We start from the raw sequence: 23679 nt of genomic DNA, 5'->3' as shown, positions 1-23679 counted from the left end.
TGTCATGTAGTAATAATCCACATCCTATGTGGGTTGTCATTTGTTTTGTTTTTGTTTATTCCAGGAACTGCGCGATCGCAATCTAATCACGTGATTGCTCCACCTCTCTACGGGATGTGGAAGAGGCTAAAAAGTACGGAACGCAAAGGCTTTTAATGGGACCATTTACTTCACGCTTTCTCAGAATAACCTGAAATTATGGAAGTTCAGAACAAACACTTTACCATAACACAGATACAAAGCGGTAGCCGATGTTTTCTTTTTACTTTTAAAAATGTAATTATAGTGAGAAATAAGCTAAACAACACCAAACACAATGCAATCTAATTTTATTTGCCTCGTTGATCTATTTATTACCAACGTGTTATACAAAACAAGCTAATACAAAAAAGTATATATTTTTCTCTATAAAATTGCTCTTTTGACATCAGATAAATGCAAACACTCATAAGTCTTTTTCACATCCAATAGAAAAATACACAAAACTTTCCATTAGTTCATCAAGTTCCTTGTAAAATAATTGATTTACTGTGCATTCAGAAACAATGTAAGTAACAGCATGTGCTGTTGGGTAGATTAGGAAATTTGTGAAAAGCAATGACATATTGAGCTTGACACACAGGCTATGTAAACATGATAATAAAACATAGCTTAAAAGAAAGTTTGCATTTTCTTAAACAAAATATTCAACTAGGGTTTCAACATAAACTAATCTTGTTGCAACATTACATGTGATAAAATTATAAAATTATTTTGATGTTTGTCTGTTCATACTTTAATTTTTTAATATCCAAAGAATCATGTTTGTTTCTATGCCACTGGCAAACTCAAAAATGAAAAAGAAAAGGGATCATAAATATGTTTGTATGTATCATCTTACATTTAACCACTTATTAAACTGATTGTAATGCCTTTACCTTCTCATTCAGTTTATTCAGAATAATTTAAAGGAGCATAAATCTGCAGAGAACAAGCTGACTGGGTGTCACAGTGAAAGTCTGTACTAGAAATCTGCATTGTGCTGTTATGAGTAGGTAAAAGACCACAGGGTGGGGATATGTTTACGTTTGAATCCTGCTTGTATAAAATGTGCAAGGGAAGTTGCTCCTGGTGGGATGTGTCACTTGATGACCGGCCGAAGAGATCAGGTGTGTGGTGAACGCATGCTTGGCTCAGAGCTAAGCTAAGGATCTCAGTTTTTTCTTTATGGAAGCGTAGCTCTACGCCTCGCCGTCGGGCCAGCACCAACTCCCTCTGCGCCACTTTCAGCTCGGCTCCAAGAATCCCCGGTGACCTCTGCTCCTGTCCAAGCCAGTCGAGAGCCATGCTGCTACGCATGTACTCATCAAGTCCTCGCTGAGAGTAATAAGATATCACACTCTGAGACAGAAAATAGGCAGTAATTAATATTTTATTGTAACATTCTTTTAAAAGCTTCATTTATAGACTTTCCATTTTTAAATTCCCATAAAAATTAAGTCTGATTGAAGATTTTTTAATACAACTCCAAGTTTAGGTCAGTCTTGACCAGAGGCCACCTCTGAGCTCTGCTAGTAGTCAATCTTCCTACCTGTCGAGAGCACTTTCTTTCCCTCAGAGCCTTCAGGGTCCCATTCCATTGCAACAGTTGGAAAACTGTCATCATCTCCTACGGAGAGAGGAAGGTGTGAAATCAGAACCTAAACATCTATCTGTCAGTATGCCAGAGAACGTTTTAAAACTTAGGATTGAGTCATGTCTAAACTGTGTATACAGTGGTGTGAAAAAGTATTTTCGCCCTTCCTGATTTCTTATTCTTTTGCATGTTTGTCACACAAAATGTTTCTGAGCATCAAACACATTTAACCATTAGTCAAAGATAACATAAGTAAACACAAAATGCAGTTTTGAAATGATGGTTTTTTTTTTATTTAGGGAGAGAACAACATCCAAACCTACATTGCCCTGTGTCCCTGAACCTAATAACTGGTTGGGCCTCCCTTAGCAGCAATAACTGCAATCAAGCATTTGCGATAACTTGCTACGAGTCTTTTACAGCTCTCTGGAGGAATTTTGGTCCGCTCATCTTTGCAGAATTGTTGTAATTCATCTTTATTTGAGGGTTTCCTAGCATGAACCACCTTTTTAAGGTCATGCCATAGCATCTCAATAGGATTCAGGTCAGGACTTCGACCAGGCCACTTCAAAGTCTTCATTTTGTTGTTCTTCAGCCATTCAGAGGTGGATTTGCTGGTGTGTTTTGGGTAATTGTCCTGCTGCAGCACCCAAGATGGCTTTAGCTTTAGTTAACGAACAGATGGCCGGACATTATCCTTCAGGATGTTTTGGTAGACAGTAGAATTCATGGTTCCATTTATCACAGCAAGCCTTCCAGTTCCTGAAGCAACAAAACAACCCCAGACCATCACACTACCACCACCATATTTTACTGTTGGTATGATGTTTTTTAAATGCTGTGTTACTTCTACGCCAGATGTAACGGGACATTTGCCTTCCAAAAATTTCAACTTTTGTCACATCACTCCACAAGGTATTTTCCCAAAAGTCTTGGCAATCATTGAGATGTTTGAGACGAGCCCTAATGTTCTTTTTGCTTAACAGTGGTCTGCGTCTTGGAAATCTGCCATGCAGGCCATTTTTGCCCAGTCTCTTTCTCATGGTGGAGTCGTGAACACTGACCTTAATTGAGGCAAGTGAGGCCTGCAGTTCTTTAGAAGTTGTCCTGGGGTCTTCTGTGACCTCTCGGATGAGTTGTCTCTGCACTCTTGGGGTAACTTTGGTCGGCCGCCCACTCCTGGGAAGGTTCACCACTGTTCCATGTTGTTGCCATTTGTGGATAATGGCTCTCACTGTGGTTCGCTGGAGTCCCAAAGCTTTAGAAATGGCTTTATAACCTTTACCAGACTGATAGATCTCAATTACTTTTGTTCTCATTTGTTCTTGAATTTCTTTGGATCTTGGCATGATGTCTAGCTTTTGAGGTGCGTTTGGTCTACTTCTCTGTGTCAGGCAGCTCACATTTAAGTGATTTCTTGATTGAAACAGGTGTGGCAGTAATCAGGCTTGGGGGTGGCTACGAAATTGAACTCAGGTGTGAAACACCACAGTTGGGTTATTTTTAAACGGGGGGTTACTTTTTCGCACAGGGCAATGTAGGTTTGGATTTTGTTCTCTCCCTAAATAATAAAAACCATCATTTCAAAACTACATTTTGTGTTTACTTGTGTTATCTTTGACTAATGGTTAAATGTGTTTGATGATCAGAAACATTTTGTGTGACAAACATGCAAAAGAATAAGAAATCAGGAAGTGGGCAAAGAGTTTTTCACACCACTGTAGCTACTTTGACATGTATGAAACTTGGATCCAGACTTTAGTACTTGTGACTTGCTTCACATTTTATAACCTGTGTAACATGTTTTTGTAACATGTAACTTTGCTATGTAATGTGTCACTTTAGTTTTGTAACATTATGTAACTGTAACATTTTGTATTCTGGGATTTGTGCTTTGAAACATTGAAACTTTCTTTTTAACTTCAAGTCACAAAACAAAAGTTTGATGTTTCAAAATGAGTGATAAATGTTAAAAATACACAAATGTTAAATGTAAAAAAGTTAATCTTATGTGGTACAAAACTAAAGTTAAGTGTTACAAACGAAAGTTAGGTGTTTGGTATTTGTGCTTTGAGACTTGTCCTTTGCAACATTGAAACTTTTTTCAACTTCAAGTCACACAAAAAAGTTTAATGTCACAAAACAAAAGTTTGATGTTTCAAAATGAATGATAAATGTTAAAAATACACAAAGGTTAAATGTAAAAAATTACAAAACTAAAGTTAAGTGTTACAAATAAAAGTTTAGTGTTACAAACTAAAGTTACAAGTTACAAAACTAAAGTTCAGTGTTACAAATGAAAGTTACAAGTTACAAAACTAAAGTTCAGTGTTACAAATGAAAGTTACAAGTTACAAAACTAAAGTTCAGTGTTACAAACGAAAGTCAGATGTTACAAAATATTTTACAAGTTACAAAACATGATGCAAGTTACAAGTACGAAAGTGAGGATCCTATTCCATAGACATGATGTCACAAATCCTAAATTCTACACAAGTTTCAACTTGATATATAAATGTAGCTGGTGACATCTGTGTTAAGCAAGGATCTAAACCTTATTAAATGTGTTTATGCTACAACCTGTAATGACTCATCTTGTATTAACTGCATGTATAAAATATGAAGACGTATATCGAATTTCTAGATGCAGCGAGTATTTAAGAGTACTTGTAGTGTGCATTCCTTGGAAGTTCTTTTTAATGAGTTGTGGCTTAGAATGAACCTCCTACAGCTATTAACCACCTGCCTGTAGCCATGTTTATTTATTCAAAGATACAAATATTATTAGGTATTTCATGTTTTAGTTCCCTGTCCGGGCCAAAGAATCTGAATTGATTCTTTATAGAAAAGTAGACATTTGTTGGGTTAATGGTTTCTAATTTTGTAGAAAGAGTAACACTGAAGATCTTGGTTTGTTTCTAAAGAAATAAGATTGCTTCATGCAAAGTAGCACCAAGAAAAAAGAAAGCATGAACCTCTGAACTACTGTAATTAGATCATTATATTTCAAGCACATGACACCACGTGATTTGTGAGCACAGTTCAAAGAAACACAAATTAGAACAAAGACTTTCTGTTTACCTGGAACTCCAGCATGGTCCTCCCCATGTAGGAACGGAGCAGCAGACTGTAGGTCCCTATACTGGTGCTTGAATCACACGCATCATCCAAAGAGACCTTTACACAGACAACAGTGCAGATCAATACTCACTATGTGATTCTACCAAACAGCACTTAGTAGCAGCTCACACTCACAGCACTCTCTTCAGCTGCTTGAGTCAAACTCTGTGCAATAAACTCAGGACTGATTCGTCGACACGGCAGCTCATTCACAAGCGTGTTCATCAGAGCCACACGGGCCGCGTCCCTGCGAGCCTCCGCTTGAGAGTCACACACCTGAGGGGGATGGAAAAAGAGGAAAAACACATCATGTGAAAACAATTGGGAGGTTTCAGGCTAAGAGGAGGTGGGTGAAGATATGCTGCTACACTTTTAGTTGATGTTACACTTTATTACAGCTAATCATGGGTTCAGAGCTAAAACCAGTGTTAGAGGCTCCAAAGACAACATCACAAGGCTTTCTGAGCGGTTGGCTGCTGTTTGGATCACACGGAGCAGAGAGAAGCGTCGTAGGAGTGGAAATCAACACAAGTGCTGTCAAGCGGTAAAATTAATTTTAGCCACAAACCAAGTTTAACTTGGTTTCTAGTAGTATAAACCAAAAACAATCTATCACACTATCACACACTACTTTACTTTAAATCTATTAATTTTTGTTCTATATCCGTTGACATTTACAGATTTTTCTTTTTACTTCAGATGATTAAAAATCAGCTTTTAGTTTAGGCTATAAATGACGTTTGCATGGGTAGAGTTGCAAATAAGTAAAATTTTTAGAACATCCATCCATCCATCCATCCATCCATCCATCCATCCATCCATTTTCATCCGCTTATCCGGAGTCGGGTCGCGGGGGCAGTAGCCTAAGGCGAGAGGCCCAGACTTCCCTCTCCCCAGCCACTTGGGCCAGCTCCTCCGGGGGAATCCCAAGGCGTTCCCTGGCCAGGTGAGAGACATAGTCCCTCCACCGTGTCCTGGGTCTACCTTTAGGTCTCCTCCCGGTTGGACGTGCCCGGAAAACCTCACCAGGGAGGCGTCCAGGAGGCATCCTGAGAATCAATCAGATCAATCAATCAGATTTATTTATAAAGCGCTTTTCAAACAGAGTGCTACTCAAAGTGCTTTACAAAATGACCCCAGATTCCCACAACAGGTTAAAAACATTAACAGACATATGCAAGCACACGCACACACACACACACACACACACACACACACACACACACACACACACACACACACACACACATGCACGCACGCACGCACACACACACAAGTAAAAATTATATTTGGCTGAGTCCAGATGAGCCCAGTCAGGTAAGGCAAGGAAATGCCATCAGAGGAGCCGTCTGCCCCGGCAGCATCAGCTCTTCCACACTAAGTCAGGGCGCTCAGTGGAGGGGAGCATAGACCCCCACCTATAGAGCGCCCAGGAAGCTACAGTCGACCACCGCTCCCAGGGCAGAGGGCCCCTACAGAGGAAACACTGGATTAAAATGAGTAAAAATATAATAAAAGAGCTAATATAAATGACTTAAGTTAGAAAATAAGTAATAAATAAAATAATATAGACAGAAAAATAATAATATTAAATAATAAAACTGTGCTAAAATATAATCATATAAAACATGCAAAGCAAGTAATAAAATATAATCATGTAAAACGAGGAATAAAACTGTAGTAAACATTTAGATAAAAGCTAACCTAAAAAGGTGGGTCTTGAGCCTGGACTTAAAAACATGAACGTTCTCTGCGGCCCTGAGGTCCTCTGGCAGCTCGTTCCAGAGTCTAGGGCTGTCACACTGGAAGGACGCCTTGCCATGAGTGTGTGTCCTAACTTTAGGGATGACCAGGAGACGCCTGTCAGAGGAGCGCAGAGGCCGTGAGGGTTCATACGGTAAAAGCAGTTCTGAGAGATAAGAAGGCCCAAGACCGTTAAGACACTTAAAAACCATTAGAAGAACCTTAAAATGGATCCTGAAACATACGGGGAGCCAATGCAATGATTCTAAAACTGGTGTCATGTGCTCCCGCCTCCTGGTTTTCATCAGGACACGTGCTGCCAAATTTTGTAGAAGTTGAAAGCCTGAGATGCTCTTTTTAGGAAGACCAGAAAGCAGGGCATTGCAGTAGTCTATCCTACTGGTGATAAAAGCATGCATCAGCATCTCCATATTGGCCCGAGAGAGAATGGGGCGGACTCTGGCAATATTCTTTAGATGATAAAAACCTATTTTTGTGATATTTTTAATGTGTGGGATAAAAGTCAGCTCAGAGTCAAAAATCACACCCAGGTTCTTCACTTGTTCTGATTGGATTAAAAGACAGAGATTGTAATTTCGGTAAAAGCGTCTCTCTCTGGACCTCAGGACCTGCAACGCACCAGGCTAAAGACCAAAGGTGACAGATCATTTGCTGCTGTGGCCCCCAGACTCTGGAACTCTCTCCCTCTGAGCCTGAGATCAGTGGACTTAGTGAACTCCTTTAAAAAACAGCTGAAGACTCACCTGTTCAAGCTGGCTTTTGTATGACCTTCTTCACCACTCTCTCTTTATTCTGCTCTCCCCACCTATTCCACCTTCCTCAGGATCCACTGATTTCCCTCTTTCCTGTTCACTCTCTCCCTTTCTTAACATTTTTAAATCACAATTGCCTATTTTTGGTCATTTTAATATATTTTTAAACATTTTCTAAATGCTTTTTTATATTTTTACATTTTTTGTTTTTGTGAAGCGCCTCGTGATTTTTATCTTGAGAGGCACTATAGAAATTATATCTTCTTCTTCTTCTTCTTCTTCTTCTACTTCTACCCCCTTTTTAAATAAGGGGACCACCACCCTGGTCTGCCAGTCCAGTGGGACTGCCCCCGATGTCCACGCAATATTGCAGAGCCGCGTCAGCCAACACAGCCCCACAACATCCAGAGCCTGAAGGAACTCCGGGCGGATCTCATCCACCCCTGGAGCCTTGCCACAGAGGAGCTTTAAAACTACCTCAGTGACCTCAGCACAAGAGATTTGAGAGGCCACCCCAAAGTCCCCAGATTCTGCTTCCTCACTGGAAGACGTGTCGGTGGGATTGAGGAGATCTTCGAAGTATTCTGCCCACCGATCCATAGCGTCCTGAGTAGAGGTCAGCAGCACACCGTCCCCACTATAGCTAGTGTTGGTAGCACACTGCTTTCCCCCCCCCTGAGGTGCCGGATGGTGGACCAGAACCTCCTCGAAGCCGTACAGAAGTCTTGCTCCATGGTCTCACCGAACTCCTCCCATGCCCGGGTTTTTGCCTTGGCGACCACCCGAGCCGCGTTCCGCTTGGACTGCCGGTACCCGTCAGCTGCCTCTGGAGTCCCACAGGCCAAAAACACCTGATAGGACTCTTTCTTCAGCTTGGCAGCATCCCTAACCGCCGGTGTCCACCAGCGGGTTCGGGGGTTGCCACCACGACAGGCACCGATGATCCTGCGACCATAGCTCCGGTTGGCCACTTCAACAATGGAGGCACGGAACAGGATCCATTCAGACTCAATGTCCCCGGTGGGAATTGAAGCTACTTCTGACAGGAGACTCTGCCAGACGTTCCCAGCAGACCCTCGCGATACGTTTGGGCCTGCCTAGTCTGACCGGCATCCTCCCCCACCATCTGAGCCAAATCACCACCAGGTAGTGGTCAGTTGACAGCTCCGCCCCTCTCTTCACCCGAGTGTCCAAGACATGCGGCCGCAGGTCAGATGAAACAACAACAAAGTCGATCATCGAGCTGCGGCCTGAGGTATCCTGGTGCCAAGAGCACATATGGACACCTTTATGTCTGAACATGGTGTTTATTATGGACAATCCATGGCTGGCACAGAAGTCCAATAACAAAACACCACTCGAATTCAGATCAGGGGGGCCGTGCCTCCCAACCACACCTCTCCAGGTCTCACTGTCATGGCCCATGTGAGCGTTAAAGTCCCCCAGCAGAACGAGGGAGTCACCGGAAGGAGCACTTTCCAGCACCCCCTCCAAGGTCTCCAAAACATTTAGAACATTATGAGAAAAATAAAATTATTTTCACCAAACTACGGTATTACCAGCAGTCGTTAGCTATGATAAACAGAATAATTGCCAGAATTATTCAAATTTCAAATACTTTCAAAGTGAGTTTTCAAAAGGATTTAATCAACCTAAAGCTCAACATAGTTGTGTCATTATGGGCTCCTAAAATTAAATGTTGTTGTGTTTGAAGTAATTTCAGTGTTTCAAGCTCTTTACTAAAGCTTGAACATATCACAATAACATTTAAGCATTTTAAAGAGCAAGTCACCCCCTACCAGAATCTTACTCCACTCCCATTTCCTGTTTAAAAAATACAACAAATGCTGTTGCCTGGCAGACCAAGAGGGCAGAGCCACTAACAAATACACACACAGGCTCACAGCAACATTGTGACATCATAATGTACCTGCTAACATCATAGTGTATCTCTTAGCCAATGACAATGGCAGATGTGAATTCAAATGCAGTGCAGAGTTTTTACCTGAAGAAAGCACAACTCTGACAGATTTAGGCAGAATATTTAAATTTTAACTAAGATGCACTAAAGTGCCAAATTATTGAATACACATGTCTACAGCATGATTAGACACTCATTTATATAGTTTATCAGCAAATAAAGTTGATGTGGGGGTGACTTGCTCTTTAAGGATTTCAAGCAGCCATAAGAACTTAATATTAGTCAGATATTTACTTCACTTTAGAGGATTTATCAAATAAAGACAACATCTCCAGTAGCCTTTTAACTAACCAGGTGAAGGAAGATTATGATGAACATACACACCTTGTAGTTGCCAAAGCAACTTCCTCCAGGAAGTGTGACATAGCAGACGTACGCTGGACCAGGAGAGGGAGCAGACTCGTATGACAGCAGGCTTTCTGTCTGGCTCTTCCCACAAAAACTGTCTGATTCACTGGAAGAAGAATCGTTTAGCTGAGCCGCCTGCTTCTGCTCCCAGAAGTCATGGAGGATGGCCACCACATTCACTGCACACATGGGTGTCACAATGCTAAAAACATCAGCTAATAATAGTCTGTTGATATAAATATGTTTTCTTTTCATTTTTACATATATGGTTTATCAAAAAAAGTTATTTTTACTCCTGAAGGCTGTGCATACAAACAGTTTACGGAACACCAACATTCATTGGTCTGTTTATTTTAGAATTAGAGGCTGATGGAAACACCCATGAGTTTAATCAGATCAGCAGTTTTTAACACTTCATCTTTATCCTGCAAAATGATTTTAATATTTCCAGTTTTCCTTATTTTGTGCCAAACCATTCACAGCGGTCACATTTTAAACAGCAGGAGACACTTTCTTTTTTCTTTTTTACAATTTTTTAATTGATTTTCTTCATTTGGGTACCAACACTTATAATGAAAATATCTCCACTCAAAACATAAAATAAAAATAAAAAACATAAAAAATAAAAGGGCAAGAGACAATTATGTGGCATAAATATACAAATAAATACAAACATGAAAACATTGTGCCCAATACCAATTTTCATTTCCCTTCTGTTAGCAAACCCGAATTCATGGTATGTTTGAAGTAGACCAAAAATAGAGAAGGGAGTGAGATAAAGTGAAAAAAAAAAATAGAAAAAAGACATACACCCCCTGCATACATGAACAATATCAAATTACTTTGTTGTTTCACATTGTATTACCTGTTTCCAAAAAAAAAGCAAAAAAGAAAAAATACTTCCAGATCTCATCAAATTGATCTAAATGATAAATGATAATGACCCGCACTTGTATAGCGCCTCTCAGAGTAAGGACTCCAAAGTGCTTTACACTACAGTGTATCATTCATCCCTTCACACACTGATGGTGATGAGCTTGGATTGAAAGACAGTCTTGCTCCATGGTCTCACCGAACTCCTCCCATGCCCGGGTTTTTGCCTTGGCGACCACCCGAGCCGCGTTCCGCTTGGACTGCCGGCACCCGTCAGCTGCCTCTGGAGTCCCACAGGCCAAAAAGACCTGATAGGACTCTTTCTTCAGCTTGGCAGCATCCCTAACCGCCGGTGTCCACCAGAGTTTGGGGGCAGCAGTAGCTCAACAGGTTGAACGGGTTGTTCAGTAATCGGAAGGTTGCAGGCTCGATCCCGGCTCCGGACAGAGAATGCTGCTGTTGTGTCTTTGGGCAAGACACTTAACCCACCTTGCCTGCTGGTGGTGGTCAGAGGGACCGGTGGCGCCTGTGCTCGGCAGTCTCGCCTCTGTCAGTGCGCCCCAGGGCAGCTGTGGCTACATCGTAGCTCATACCCACCAGTGTGTTATTGTGTGTGAATGGATGAATGATACACTGTTGTGTAAAGCGCTTTGGAGTCCTTACTCTGAGAGGCGCTATACAAGTAAGAATTTCTTCTTCTTCTTCTATGATGTAGCCACAGCTGCCCTGGGGCGCACTGTCAGAGGCGAGGCTGCAGAGGACAGGTGCCACCGGTTCCTGCGACCACCATCAGCAGGCAAGGTGGGTTAAGTGTCTTGGCCAAGAACACAACAGCAGAATTCTCTGTCCGGAGCCGGGATCGAACCTGCAACCTTCCGATTACTGGACAACCCGCTCAACCTGTTGAGCTACTAACATATTTTTTGTAAAATAGCTTATTCGTTCTAAAGCCACAAAGGATGTCTAGCTTCTAACCAGTCTGAGGTTACACAAATGTTAGGTTTTTTCCAGCAACGTGCAATACATCTTTTAACCTCCAATAGGCAAATATCCATTTTTTTAGAATTAGAAAGGATAAAGTTGTTAGGATATATGTTTAAAACACACAACTTAGGGTCTACAGGTATTACTTCATTAATTATTTTACCAATAATTATAAGAGTCTCCTTCCAAAAAAGTAATATTTATTTGACATTCCCACATACAATGAAATAAGGATCCCCTTTGAGATTTACATTTAATACATGTGTCAGGTACATCAGAGTTGAACTTATGTAACTTAGTTGGTGTGATATATTGTCTGGTCATCCATTTGTACTGAAGTAATTTGGAGTTTGTATTAACAGTCTGGGTCTTAATTAATGAACAAGTTTCTATCCACTCTTCCTCTGATATGGTTCCACCCATATCGGAGTTCCAGGCTCTGAAGATGTTCATTGATGAATCCTTAGAACTTTTAATTATCTCATTGTATATAATGGAAATCTGTCCCTTACCTGACTTATATTTAGCCACAATCTCATCTAAAGTTGATGGTGCAGGTGGGGCAAGGTTACCGTTTTGACTTAATTTAATGAAGTTTCTAACTTGAAGATATTTAAAAAAGTGTTTTTGGGGAATACTAAAGTTGGTCACCAGGCCTTGGAAAGTTCTCATATTCTTTCCTTTATACAAGTCAGAAATTGTTGCTAGTCTTTTTAGAGACCAAGTTTTAAATCCTGGGTCGATTCTCCCTGGAGGGATTTCTTCATTGCCAAAAACTGGCGTAAGAGGAAATAGCTGTCTAGTCCCATCAAGGCAGTTACCTACCTCATGCCATATTTTAATTGTATTTTTTAAAAATGGGTTTTTGGTTACTTTCAACAATTTCTTTATATTTGATGAATATATATATAGGTTTGGAGAAATTGCAATATTTTGAAACTCAATATTGACCCAAGCTGGGAATTTATTTATTGGTTCAAAGTAAAACATACCCATCCTAATTTGAGCTGCCCAGAAGTACTATAATAAGTTTGGAACCTGCAATCCTCCTCTATCATATGGTAAATATAATAATGAGAGTCTAAGTCGTGGTCGTTTATTGTTCCAAATAAAATTGGTAAATGTTTTATTTAAAGATTTAAAATAACTAAGAGGTGGGGAGAGTGGAATAGACTGAAAAAGGTATAAAAACCTACTAAGAACTGACACCCTATCATAGAAATAGGCAATGTTGTCCATTTATTAATTTGTTTGGAAATTATATTTGCTAAAGGTGTATAATTGGCTGAGATTATTTCCCCTATTGTAGGGGTAATTTTAACTCCTAAATAAGAAAACCCATATTTTGAGGTGGAAAAAGAAGTTTTAATTGGGGGATTTAGTCTCTCTTTATCAGATAGGAACATTATTACTGATTTGTCATTATTTATTTTATAACCTGAAAAAGTACCAAAAGTTGTTATCAAGGTAAGTAAGTTTGGGAGTGATCTTCCTAAATTAGTACAGAATAATATAATATCATCTGCATACAAGGAAATTTTGTGTTCCATATTATTAGTTTTTATTCCTGTTATATTCCCCCGTTTGCGAATGGCCATAGCGAGAGGCTCAATGGCCAAAACAAATAGCAATGGGGAAAGGGGACAGCCGTGTCTTGTTCCTCGTTTTAAATTAAAAGGTGCGGAAACAAGTCCATTAGTCATTATTTTGGCCTGTGGGTTGGAATATAAAAGTCTAATCCATTTAAGAAAGTTCTAACCTAAACCAAACCTCTGCAGAACTTCAAGTAAATATTCCCACTCTATCCTGTCAAACGCTTTCTCAGCATCTAAAGATAGGACTGAGTGGTCTAGAAAGCCTGCTTTCTCATATATAATATTGAGAAGTCTTCTTATATTATGGAGACCATAGCGGCCTCGTACAAATCCACATTGGTCTGGATGAACTATGCAGGGAATGACCTCCTCTAGTCTGCTTGCCAAAGCTTTCCACAAAATTTTTAAATCATTATTGAGTAGTGATATTGGTCTATAAGATCCACAATGAGTGGGTGCCTTTCCAGGTTTTAATATCAACGAAATCATTGCCGTGTTTAGTGACGTAGGGAATAAACCCCTGTCATAAGAATCTTAAAACACATCGACCAAAGGAGGAATTAACTTAGCTTTAAAAAGTTTATATATTTCAATTGGAATTGCATCAGGTCCAGGCGCTTTTCCACTAGGCGAATTTACTATGGCTTCTGATAGTTCTTGCAAACTTGGATCCTTTTCTAACGTTTCCAAGGCTTCATTCTCCACGGTAATAAAATCTAGTGAGTCTAGGAAATCTTTCTGTGAGGAAGATTCATATTCAGATGCATAAAGTTTCTCATAGAATGTTCGAAACGTATCATTCATTTCTATTGAATTAGTAGTCAACACCTCATCTTCCATCATGACCGAGTTTATTACCCTCTCACTCTGTACCTGTTTGATTCGCCAAGCTAATAATTTTCCAGCCCTTTCTCCCTGCTCGTAATAAGATTGTTTTAGTTTGAGAAGACTTGTTGTAGCTTTTCTAGTAGAAAGCAGGTTATATTCTGCTTTGTATTCATTACGTTCAGCAGTCAATGTATCACTTGGGTTTTGAAAGAACTTTGTTTCTTTTTCTTTTATTAATTTTTCTAATTTAGCCATTTGCACTGTCTCCTTTTTATATCTAAAACTCGTATAGCTAATCATCTGACCTCTCAGGAACGCTTTAAAAGCTTCCCACCTTATTGAGGCAGATGTTTGAGCAGTATTTTTTATCAAAGTACAGATCTATTTGTTCTCCTATAAATTCAATAAAGCCTGGGTCCCTAAGCCATATAGGCTGTAAACGCCATTGGTTTGGACATATTATTGAGTTTGTAAATCTTAAAAGAAAAGAGTGTGGGGCATGATCAGAAATAAGGATGCTATCATACCAGCATTCTGTGGTAATAGAAATCAGGTCAGATGAAATCAAAAAGTAATCAATTCTAGAGAAGCTTCTAGAGGCACCAGAGTAGCAAGAATAAGATTGTTGGGTTAAATTTTTAGACCTCCAAATATCTACCAGATTAAAGTCCTTAATCAATTGTAGTATTTCTTTTCTGATATTAGAATGGGACATATCAATTCCAGTGGATCTATCCAAATTCGGCTGCAATGTGCAATTAAAGTCTCCACCTATTATGAAATGACCCAATAAAGTAGCTAGTGTCATAAACAGCTGTCTAAAAAACTCTGGATTATCATTGTTAGGCCCATCGATATTCACCAAATTTATTTTGACAGACGAGATCTCACATTCGATAATAATAAATCTCCCGAATTTGTCTCCAATTTCATTTACAAGTTTGAAAGGAATGGATCTATGTATAAGTGTTACAACCCCTCTAGCATTAGAGCTGGCTGAAGCAGAAAACACCCAGCCTGGCCACCTTCTGCTAACTCTGATCACATGTTCCTTGATCAGGTGGGTTTCTTGAAAAAATATAATTTTCCCTTGTTGTCGGAGTCGATTCATAACCTGTTTTAATTCAATAAATTTTTTGAGACCTCTGACAGGAGACACTTTCTGATTACTGCAACAACAAACTGGCGTTGAGAACTTTGTTTTTACGTTGAAACAGTTGTGGCATTTAAACAAAAAACTAACAGGCATACATTTTTCTTTTAAACTAAATAACTTACAGTCTGTGGGGCAGGTGTGCGTCTCACTCTGAGATAAATATGACATGATGCTCTCCTCCAGTTTCACATAACTCATCTTCCTCCCACGTTCAGTTTCCTCTGTGCCTCAAACTGATGTTTTCCAAAAAGCACCAGAAAACATGTTAGTAAAAATTAGCAGCTGCCATCAACTTCCCAGCTCCAGATAGAAAAAGAGTCCAAAAAAGAAGGCATCTCGTCCTCCTTCCTTCTTCTAATATAGTTTGTGAGCATCTCACCAGGGTTTCTCTTTTGAAGCCAGCCACCTTTGTGACTCTCTCTGCCAATTAGCTCAGAGGGCCCCTCACTCCCTCAGCACACAAACAGAGGTGCAGAGCAGGAATGCAGAGCCCCTCCCCACTGGCTGTGCAGCTGGCTAATCCCCAAACAGAGCCAGACAGTTAAATACCTGCTAAAAAATACCAAGTAAATCAGAAAACCAAAGCAAGGCTTTGGAGGAAACTATACATTCCAGCATATTTCTTTTATTTGACACCTCAGGGATGATTCCATGATCAAGTGGTAGCTAGGACATGGGAAGGGGGGGGGGGGGGGGGGTATTATTGACTTTGCCCTCAGATTTAGACCCAAGTCTGAGCTCCATTCATTTTTGATATGAATGGCCTTTGTTCAAGTGTGAATTCAACCCTTTTCTCAAAGCTTCTTACACATAAATTAGCCGAATTCTGAGAAAAAAGTGGTTTCTCAGCCACCAAGTCCCTTCACTTTAATTTATGCAGCAGGTGGTTTTACTCAAACTCTGAAGAATTCATGACATTATTTTAAAATTAGCATTAACAAAAGCGCTTTCTGAACACGATTCACTACAAAACTGAGAAGTGACTTTGATTATAGAAAGTTTATTTGCAACTTTTGCGTTGATTACATCGTGTTTGTTTAGTGAAGAAATGAGCAACTTTCACTTGATTCATAAGGATTTATTTTATACAAATAACAAAATAGTTTCAGGGTGTTTTTTTCTGTTCTGATAAGAGAAAAACAAACCATACCATTGATGATTTATAATACCTGGTAATATTTAATTAGACATTGTGTAAAGATGACCAGAGGCTGAATTAGAAAATGTTCAGTCTGTGAACGCTGATCTGTTGGTGTCTTTGTTCTGTCCGCTGTAGAATGTTCGGCCTGAATCAGGTCTGTCCATTAATGCAGTCCTGCTGAATTCATCGCTTATCCCCAGAAGGAGGCGCTCTCCACGCTGGACTTGATTGCATTTTGGTTTTCCCTTCTGGATTTGGTCACCAGGTTGGCCTCTCCCTTCTGCAGACGCCTCCTCTGTGCTGCCTTCTGCTGTTTGGTGAGCTGTCGTCTCACTTTCTGACGGACGACCTCCTGCAGCGCAACAATAGCAGATCAAATGAACAAGCTGCCAGCGTAGTACAACATAAAATATCAGATTCATTGTACAACTGTACACATTTATACTTTGTTATGAACATGTGACAGTGTGTTGCTCCATCACACCTTTGGACAGACACTTACTGGTGGGATGGTGGAGCAGCTCCCGGTGCTTCCCACTGTGTTTTCACTGTCTGTTCTTTTTCTTCGGTGCTCTGCGATGTGTTGAAGACCATCTGAGTCCCTGCAGAAAAAATACATCAGCTGCTAAAATGTCTGAGATATATATGTGTATACTTTTTAAATTTGTAGATCTTAAACTGTTAAATCCAAATGTGTGGAACTTTTAATGATGACAGTCAGCTGTGTTTACCAAAAAGGTTTGAATTCTTTGTTGGAAGCAGAAAGGCACATCAGCTCCGGGCACTCATCCTCTACTTCCTGTAACTCTTCCTCAAACTCTTTCCCCATTTCACCAACGCCTCCAGCTGTGGACACCACCTCATTTATGACTTCTTTTGTTTTATTACTCTTTTGCTCCTCCTGATCTTCAGTATTTACATGTGATTCACAGACTTTCAGCCCCTCCAGTTCGAGAATTGCATGTTTATATTCCTCCATGTCCAGACTCTCCTCCTCTTGTTCTGCCTCATCATCTGTTGACTCATTGTCACCTTCCTCTTCATCTTCTTCCTCCTCTTCAGGCCCAGCTGGGTGTAGTAAATCACCATTCTTCTCCAGATCTTTTGAGAAACCACTGGCGGAGACTTCAACATCTAGAGAAAAAGATCGTCTGTAAAAATGTAAAAAAAATTAAAAAATAGAAACTTTTTGAGAACTACATTAATAAAGATATTTCAGGATCTCTTTTAACAAATATATAAACGGTCACCTGATGTCTTTGAAAGTTGGAAAGAGCTCACTTTCATAATTAAACCTCTTGGCAAAAAAATCTTTAATGCACTTCACGTCACGGTCAAAGTACCTGCAAATAAAAATGGTCGTAGGTAAAGAAATCATTAATCTTTTAAATTAAACCTAAAATTTTATCTTTTCATGGAACCGACCAACCATTCAGCATTGGGGTGTGACGTTGAGACCATCTGAGGGAAGTCGATCATAGTTATGTGGTCCTGGTCATCCAGCATAAGGTTGAACTCATTAAAGTCTCCATGAATCAAGCCATGATTGGCCAGTTTGACTATGAGGTCCATAAACTCACTGTAGAGAGCTGAAGGGTCCTGCAACTCATGCACCTGACACCTGAAAGAGTGGGACAATACAGATAAATTGTGGGTTCTAAGTGAGGAAAACACAGCAAACTGTAGAATTACTACCACCAAAGCAATAAAATGGACTGGCTTGTTAACATACAGAGGGTACCCATTGATGAGCTCCATTACTACAGCGTGTCTATTATAGTCCACAGGTTTGGGAACAGGGAAGCCTCGGTCATACAGAGCCTGAGAGGAGAGAGATAATTTAAAATAACAAAATATTGTTACTAGGGATGCTTCTTCTATTTCCATCAAATCTTGTGATTTGGCACTTTACCTTCATGTAGGCAAACTCCTTCATGGCAGAGAGGCGTGAGAGGTAGAGCCAGGACATGTTCCTCCTGTGTTGGTGGTAATCCCTCTTGTTCTTAAGATTCCTGAAGGAGGTACGACCCAGCCGGTGCAGCTTCAGCGCGTATTGCTCCTCATTTGGACTTGCTACAATATATATGTCTGAAAAAACGAGAGAACAGAAAAATTTTTAATAAGAAAATCCTTTAACTGAAAGCTTTGGGAATAAAATGAAGGATATTTTGTATCTTCTTTAAGTATTTTTAACATTAAAAGTTGAAATTTGTTTCCTTACCCGACTCTTTGCCCACACCCATCTGGTTGCCAACTGAAAGTATCACTTCTCTGGAGCACAAAGTCTTCAGAGCCAGATAGTCATATCCTCCATAGTTTAACCTGTAGCCCTGCACAGCTAAAATAAACACACAGGACAAATAACTAATTGTTGACATCTCAATGTGTCAGACAAATCCAGATCTTACCTTTTGTTCGTTCATAGACTACAAGTTTGTGCTTCACAAGTTCTCTGAGGATTTTGTTGCAGCCACCATGTTTGAGGCTCGCGATGGAGGAAAGAAGACTGACAGGAACGATCTCATGGTTCTTCATCCCCATCTCAACCTGTGAGGGAGGGAATTTTAAACATTAGGCTGAAAAAGGTTAAAAAAATACAACAACTGAAAAAAGATTGTGAGTAGATTAATAACTTTAGGCACATTCTACTCATTATCTAAAACCATTTAACTCATTTATAAACTAAATTTAAGGATTTTTTTGAAACAGCAATCCTCTCGCTCTGTGTGTTTCAATATACATAACTGGCCTTAACAATCTTCGGAAGTGATCCCGAGATAAATATCCCAACATTACCACAGCTCTGACTGCTTTTTACTGTTAATAAGCTGTAGAAATACAAAGTGACATCATGAGCTTAGGCTGGGTTAAAAGGACCACAGCTAGCTCGCTAACTAGCTAGCCAGATAGGTTTTCAGGTTAGCACGGTACTTACTGCTGTCAGGACCCGGAAGTCATCGCGAGATAAATATCTCAATATCACCACATTCAGCTTCCCCATGATTTAACAGCCACAGAAACAGTTCACGTAAAACAAAACGGCTATATTTTAGCTACCAGTGGGATGCCCACATTTACCAAGTAAACACATGTGCAAGCGGAAATAAGGAGAGCAAAAATGACGTCACGTCCGCTACATTCTCATTATTTATTTATCAAACAAAATCGTTCATAATATATTAACTGTACAGACATTTTATTGTCCAGTTATGCATACAGTTTTATAAATTATTACTTAACAACTTAAATCTGGTACAGGGTCACAAGAAGAAGAAGAAGAAGAAGAAGAAGAAGAAGAAGAAGAAGAAGAAGAAGAAGAAGAAGAAGAAGAAGAAGAAGAAGGAGTTAGCCTATTTGCTGTAGTAATCGGTCACCAGAATTATTTGTCTCCTCCTGAGCCCGTAACATTTTCATTGAAGCATTCTTAGCCTATTTATCTTCTCCATGAAGCCTACATTTCAAAATCAAATGAAAATCTTTCCAAGACTGTGTGGGATCAGTTCTTCCATAATTTGGGTGGGGGGTTGAATTTCCACATTACCTGTACATTACTCTTATTTTCTTTTATAATTAGACTGTTTGCCTGTACTTGTTAGATTACAAGGTCAGGACATTCCACCCAATGGCTTCACACCGTCGTCGTCTTCGTCTTCCTCCACTTATCCGGGTCGCAGGGGCAGCATCCCAGCTAGGGAGCTCCAGACCGTCCTCTCCCCGGCCACCTCCACCAGCTCCTCCAGCAGGACCCCAAGGCGTTCCAGGACCAGGTTGGAGATGTAAACTCTCCAACGTGTCCTGGGTCGACCCGGGGGCCTCCTGCCGGCAGGACATGCCCGAAACACCTCCCCAGGGAGGCGTCCAGGAGGCATCCTGACCAGATGCCCAAACCACCTCAACTGACTCCTTTCGATCCGAAGGAGCAGCGGTTCTACTCCGAGTCCCTCCCAAATGTCCGAGCTCCTCACCCTATCTCTATGACTGAGCCCCTACGGAGGAAACTCATTTCAGCCGCTTGTATCTGCGATCTCGTTCTTTCGGTCATTACCCAAAGCTCATGACCATAGGTGAGGATTGGTGGTGAGTTGGATCAGATGGCAGGGGAAGATGCCACGTAGACATAGCAGACCCAAACGCATAGTGAGGGTCTGCTGGGAACGCCTGGCAGAAGAACCTGTCAAGACGGTCTTCAACTCCCACCTCCGGCAGAGCTTTGACCGCGTTCCGAGAGCAGTGGGGGACATTGACTCCGAGTGGGCCTTGTTCCACTTTGCGATTGTCGAGGCGGCTGTTGCTAGCTGTGGTCGCATGGTGGCCAGTGCCAGTCGTGGTGGCAACCCCCGTACCCGCTGGTGGACACCAGAGGTTCGGGGAGCCGTCAGGCTGAAGAAGGAGGCCTACAGGGCGTGGCTGGTCTGTGGGTCTTCGGAGGCAGCAGACAGATACCGGATAGCCAAGCGGGGTGCAGCAGTGGCAGTTGCCGAGGCAAAATCTCGGGCGTGGGAGGAGTTTGGTGAGGCCATGGAGAAAGACTATCGATCGGCTCCAAAGAGGTTCTGGCAAACTGTCCGGCGCCTCAGGAGAGGAAGGCAGCAACTCGCTCACACTGTTTACAGTGGGGATGGGGAGCTGCTGACGTCAACTGGGGCTATAGTCGGATTGTGGAAGGAATACTTTGAGGAGCTCCTCAATCCCACAGAGCCGGGAGACCTGGGGATGGACTGTCCAATCTCGGGGGCAGAAGTTGCTGAGGTAGTCAAACAACTACACAGTGGCGGAGCCCCGGGGACGGATGAGATTCGTCCTGGGTATCTCAAGGCTATGGATGTTGTAGGGCTGTCATGGTTGACACGTCTCTGCAACATTGCGTGGTCATCGGGGGCATTTCTGTGGAGTGGCAGACCGGGGTGGTGGTCCCCATCTTTAAGAAGGGTGACCTGAGGGTGTGTTCCAACTATAGGGGGATCACACTCCTCAGCCTCCCTGGAAAGGTCTACTCCAAGGTACTGGAGTGGAGGGTCCGATCGATAGTTGAATCTCAGATTGAGCAGGAGCAATGTGGTTTTCGTCCTGGCCGTGGAACTGTGGACCAGCTCTATACCCTTGCAAGGGTGATGGAGGGGGCATGGGAGTTTGCCCAACCAATTCACATGTGTTTTGTGGATTTGGAGAAGGCTTATGACCGTGTCCCCAGGGGCACTCTGTGGGGGACGCTCCAGGAGTATGGGGTGGGTGGCTTTCTGTTAAGAGCCATTCAGTCCCTTTACCAGAGGAGCGTGAGTTTGGACTGCATAGCCGGTAGTAAGTTGGACCTGTTCCCGGTGAGGGTTGGACTCTGCCAGGGCTGCCCTTTGTCACCAGTTCTGTTCATTACCTTTATGGACAGAATTTCTAGGCGCAGCTGTGGTGTGGAGTGTGTCGAGTTTGGTGGTAGGAGAATCTCGTCTCTGCTTTTTGCGGATGATGTGGTCCTCCTAGCTTCATCCAGCTCTGACATTCAGCTCTTGCTGGGTAGGTTCACAGCCGAGTGTGAAGCGGCAGGGATGAGAATCAGCACCTCCAAATCTGAGACCATAGTTCTTGACCGGAAAAGGGTGGCTTGCCAACTCCCGGTCGGGAGAGAGGTCCTACCTCAAGTGGAAGAGTTTAAGTATCTCGGGGTCTTGTTCATGAGTGAGGGTAGGAGGGATCGGGAGATTGACAGGCGGATTGGTTCAGCATCTGCAGTGACGCGGACGCTGAGCCGATCTGTCACGGAGAAAAGAGGGAGCTGAGCCAGAAAGCCACGCTCTTGATTTTCCGGTCGATCTATATCCCAATCCTCACTTATGGTCATGGGCTTCACACCGTGTGAAATAAAACCCAAGAATTCTCAAACACTAGACCTTTTACTTCACATCAGACCTATTCAGTGCATCAAGCTGTGTGGATGTGTTCTGCTGACACTTGTGGGAACTTTTGAGTTTTTTTTTAATTTTCATTAATGGAGACTTTTTCACAACAGATGAAATCTAAACTTGGTGGTTTAAAAAATGATTAGCCTGCTATCAAAAAGAACAAACTTCCAGGTAAAGCTTTTTGGAAAGGTCTTTGGCGGGAGACAAGAAGAGCTGTAGGTTGTAAAGCAGTTCTATCGAAACTGGACAGGGTTGAAACCAAAGCTTATTCTGTCCATCCCATCTTAAGTATCTTCATGACGGTGGGTGACGGTGGCTTAGAGATTAGGATATCACTCTATAATCAGTAGGTTGCAGTTTCAAACCCAGGCTCCTCATGTAAGTCATTATGTCATTGGGCGAGACAATTCACCCTCCTTGACTGATGATGGTGGCCAGAGGGACCGGCTGCGTCAGTGCTCGGCAGCCTCGTCTCCTTCAGTGTGGTCCAGAGGTAGCTGGGGCTACAATGTAGCACATCATTATCAGGGTGTGAATTTGTGTTTGTGTGTGTGTGTGTGTGTGTGTGTGTGTGTGTGTGTGAATGGATGAATGATTCGCTGTGGTGCGAAGCACTTTAGAGTCCTCTGACCCAGAAAGGCGCAGGTCATTTATCATTTAAATATATGAACAAGCAAGATTAAAGATAAAAAATAAAACTCAAACAAATACAAATGAAACAATAAAATACTAATAGAATTTCAACAAAGTGGTAAAATATGTGAGCAGATGAAAGTTTTTAGTTCACAACTAAAGTGAAAACATATAAATCCTGAGGTGTAGCTTTAACTCCTCATGTCATACCAATAGGCACTGATGGCGGTACTCAGTACTGAGGTGGGGCTCGATTCCCTGCAGGGCCTTGCTGATTGTGTTGAAGTTAGAAGATTTACTACCTAAAATTAAATAACATTATACATCATAACAGTTTGACACAATTATAAATCAGTATATATTCAATTCAGCATTAACCCTCTGGAGGCAGGCGTTGCAGATTTGTAACATTAAAACCTGCCTACCTGGTTACTCCACATACGTATTTCATAAGCATTTTTTAACTCAGAAATACCCCTGAAGGACTTAGTTGTTCGTCCTTTTATCAAAACTTATTTTGAGCCTGAGAGGGTTAAAACAGTAGGACTGCAAAATTCTTGATAAAAAGTAATTCAAAGATTAGAACAGAACGTATTTGATCTGTGGGATTTAGTCATGACCCTCACTGACCTTTAAGCTACACACCATGAATTTGGCTATAAGCATTTACAGTCTGCAGGCGTGACTATCTTCAGTGTATTCTGATTTCAATTAGGTAACTGTATAAAACCTTTACTGCTGTAGTGTTTAAAATGTGTAAAAATGTATAAGAATTATAAACTTCATTGCTTCACTTTAAGGTCACACATTTTTATATAATGTTGAAACCCTTTTTTTTTGTTGGTTTTGTTTTTGTGAAGCGCCTCGTGCTTTTTATCTTGAGAACCGCTATATAAAATATTGTTTTCTTTCTTTATAATGAAATAAATCAAGTCTTTATTCAGGTTCAATCAAAAAAAAGTTTTGTGTTGATAATGAAAGACGCATCTTAAGAA

At 41.2% G+C, this 23679-nt stretch overlaps 2 protein-coding genes across 2 annotated transcripts; both read right to left on the bottom strand.

The window, feature by feature from the left end:
* Positions 1–734: 734 nt before the first annotated feature.
* Positions 735–15355, bottom strand: LOC107393924 (protein limb expression 1 homolog). Its single transcript, XM_015972554.3, has 6 exons — positions 15139–15355; positions 9557–9759; positions 4871–5011; positions 4697–4792; positions 1571–1648; positions 735–1380 (listed from the first exon to the last, which is right to left on the bottom strand). Exons 1-6 carry the CDS (start codon positions 15212–15214, stop codon positions 931–933), a joined length of 1044 nt encoding a protein of 347 aa, XP_015828040.3. The 5' UTR covers positions 15215–15355; the 3' UTR covers positions 735–930.
* A 724-nt stretch (positions 15356–16079) lies between these two features.
* riok2 (RIO kinase 2 (yeast)) lies at positions 16080–19277 on the bottom strand. Its single transcript, XM_015972552.3, has 10 exons — positions 19093–19277; positions 18566–18704; positions 18379–18495; positions 18070–18245; positions 17890–17978; positions 17587–17778; positions 17408–17500; positions 16889–17308; positions 16660–16759; positions 16080–16509 (listed from the first exon to the last, which is right to left on the bottom strand). Exons 1-10 carry the CDS (start codon positions 19156–19158, stop codon positions 16348–16350), a joined length of 1554 nt encoding a protein of 517 aa, XP_015828038.3. The 5' UTR covers positions 19159–19277; the 3' UTR covers positions 16080–16347.
* Positions 19278–23679: the final 4402 nt, after the last annotated feature.

This window comes from Nothobranchius furzeri, chromosome 17 (assembly GCF_043380555.1).
Source record: "Nothobranchius furzeri strain GRZ-AD chromosome 17, NfurGRZ-RIMD1, whole genome shotgun sequence".
NCBI classification, from domain to species: Eukaryota; Metazoa; Chordata; class Actinopteri; order Cyprinodontiformes; family Nothobranchiidae; genus Nothobranchius; species Nothobranchius furzeri.
This window is presented reverse-complemented; position numbering and strand designations above follow the sequence as displayed.

Bases quoted from the DNA above. Each gene is read 5' to 3' on its own strand.
- riok2 (XM_015972552.3), bottom strand. From the start codon at position 19,158: ATGGGGAAGCTGAATGTGGTGATATTGAGATATTTATCTCGCGATGAC. The intron at 17,979-18,069 runs GTAAAGTGCCAA...CTCTCCTCTCAG, and splicing joins AGGAGTTTGCCTACATGAAG to GCTCTGTATGACCGAGGCTT. The intron at 17,309-17,407 runs GTGACCGTTTAT...ACATTTTTACAG, and splicing joins CCAACTTTCAAAGACATCAG to ACGATCTTTTTCTCTAGATG.
- LOC107393924 (XM_015972554.3), bottom strand. From the start codon at position 15,214: ATGAGTTATGTGAAACTGGAGGAGAGCATCATGTCATATTTATCTCAG. The intron at 9,760-15,138 runs GTAAGTTATTTA...CCATGTGTGCAG, and splicing joins GCACACCTGCCCCACAGACT to TGAATGTGGTGGCCATCCTC. The intron at 4,793-4,870 runs GTGAGTGTGAGC...GTCTGTGTAAAG, and splicing joins AAGCAGCTGAAGAGAGTGCT to GTCTCTTTGGATGATGCGTG.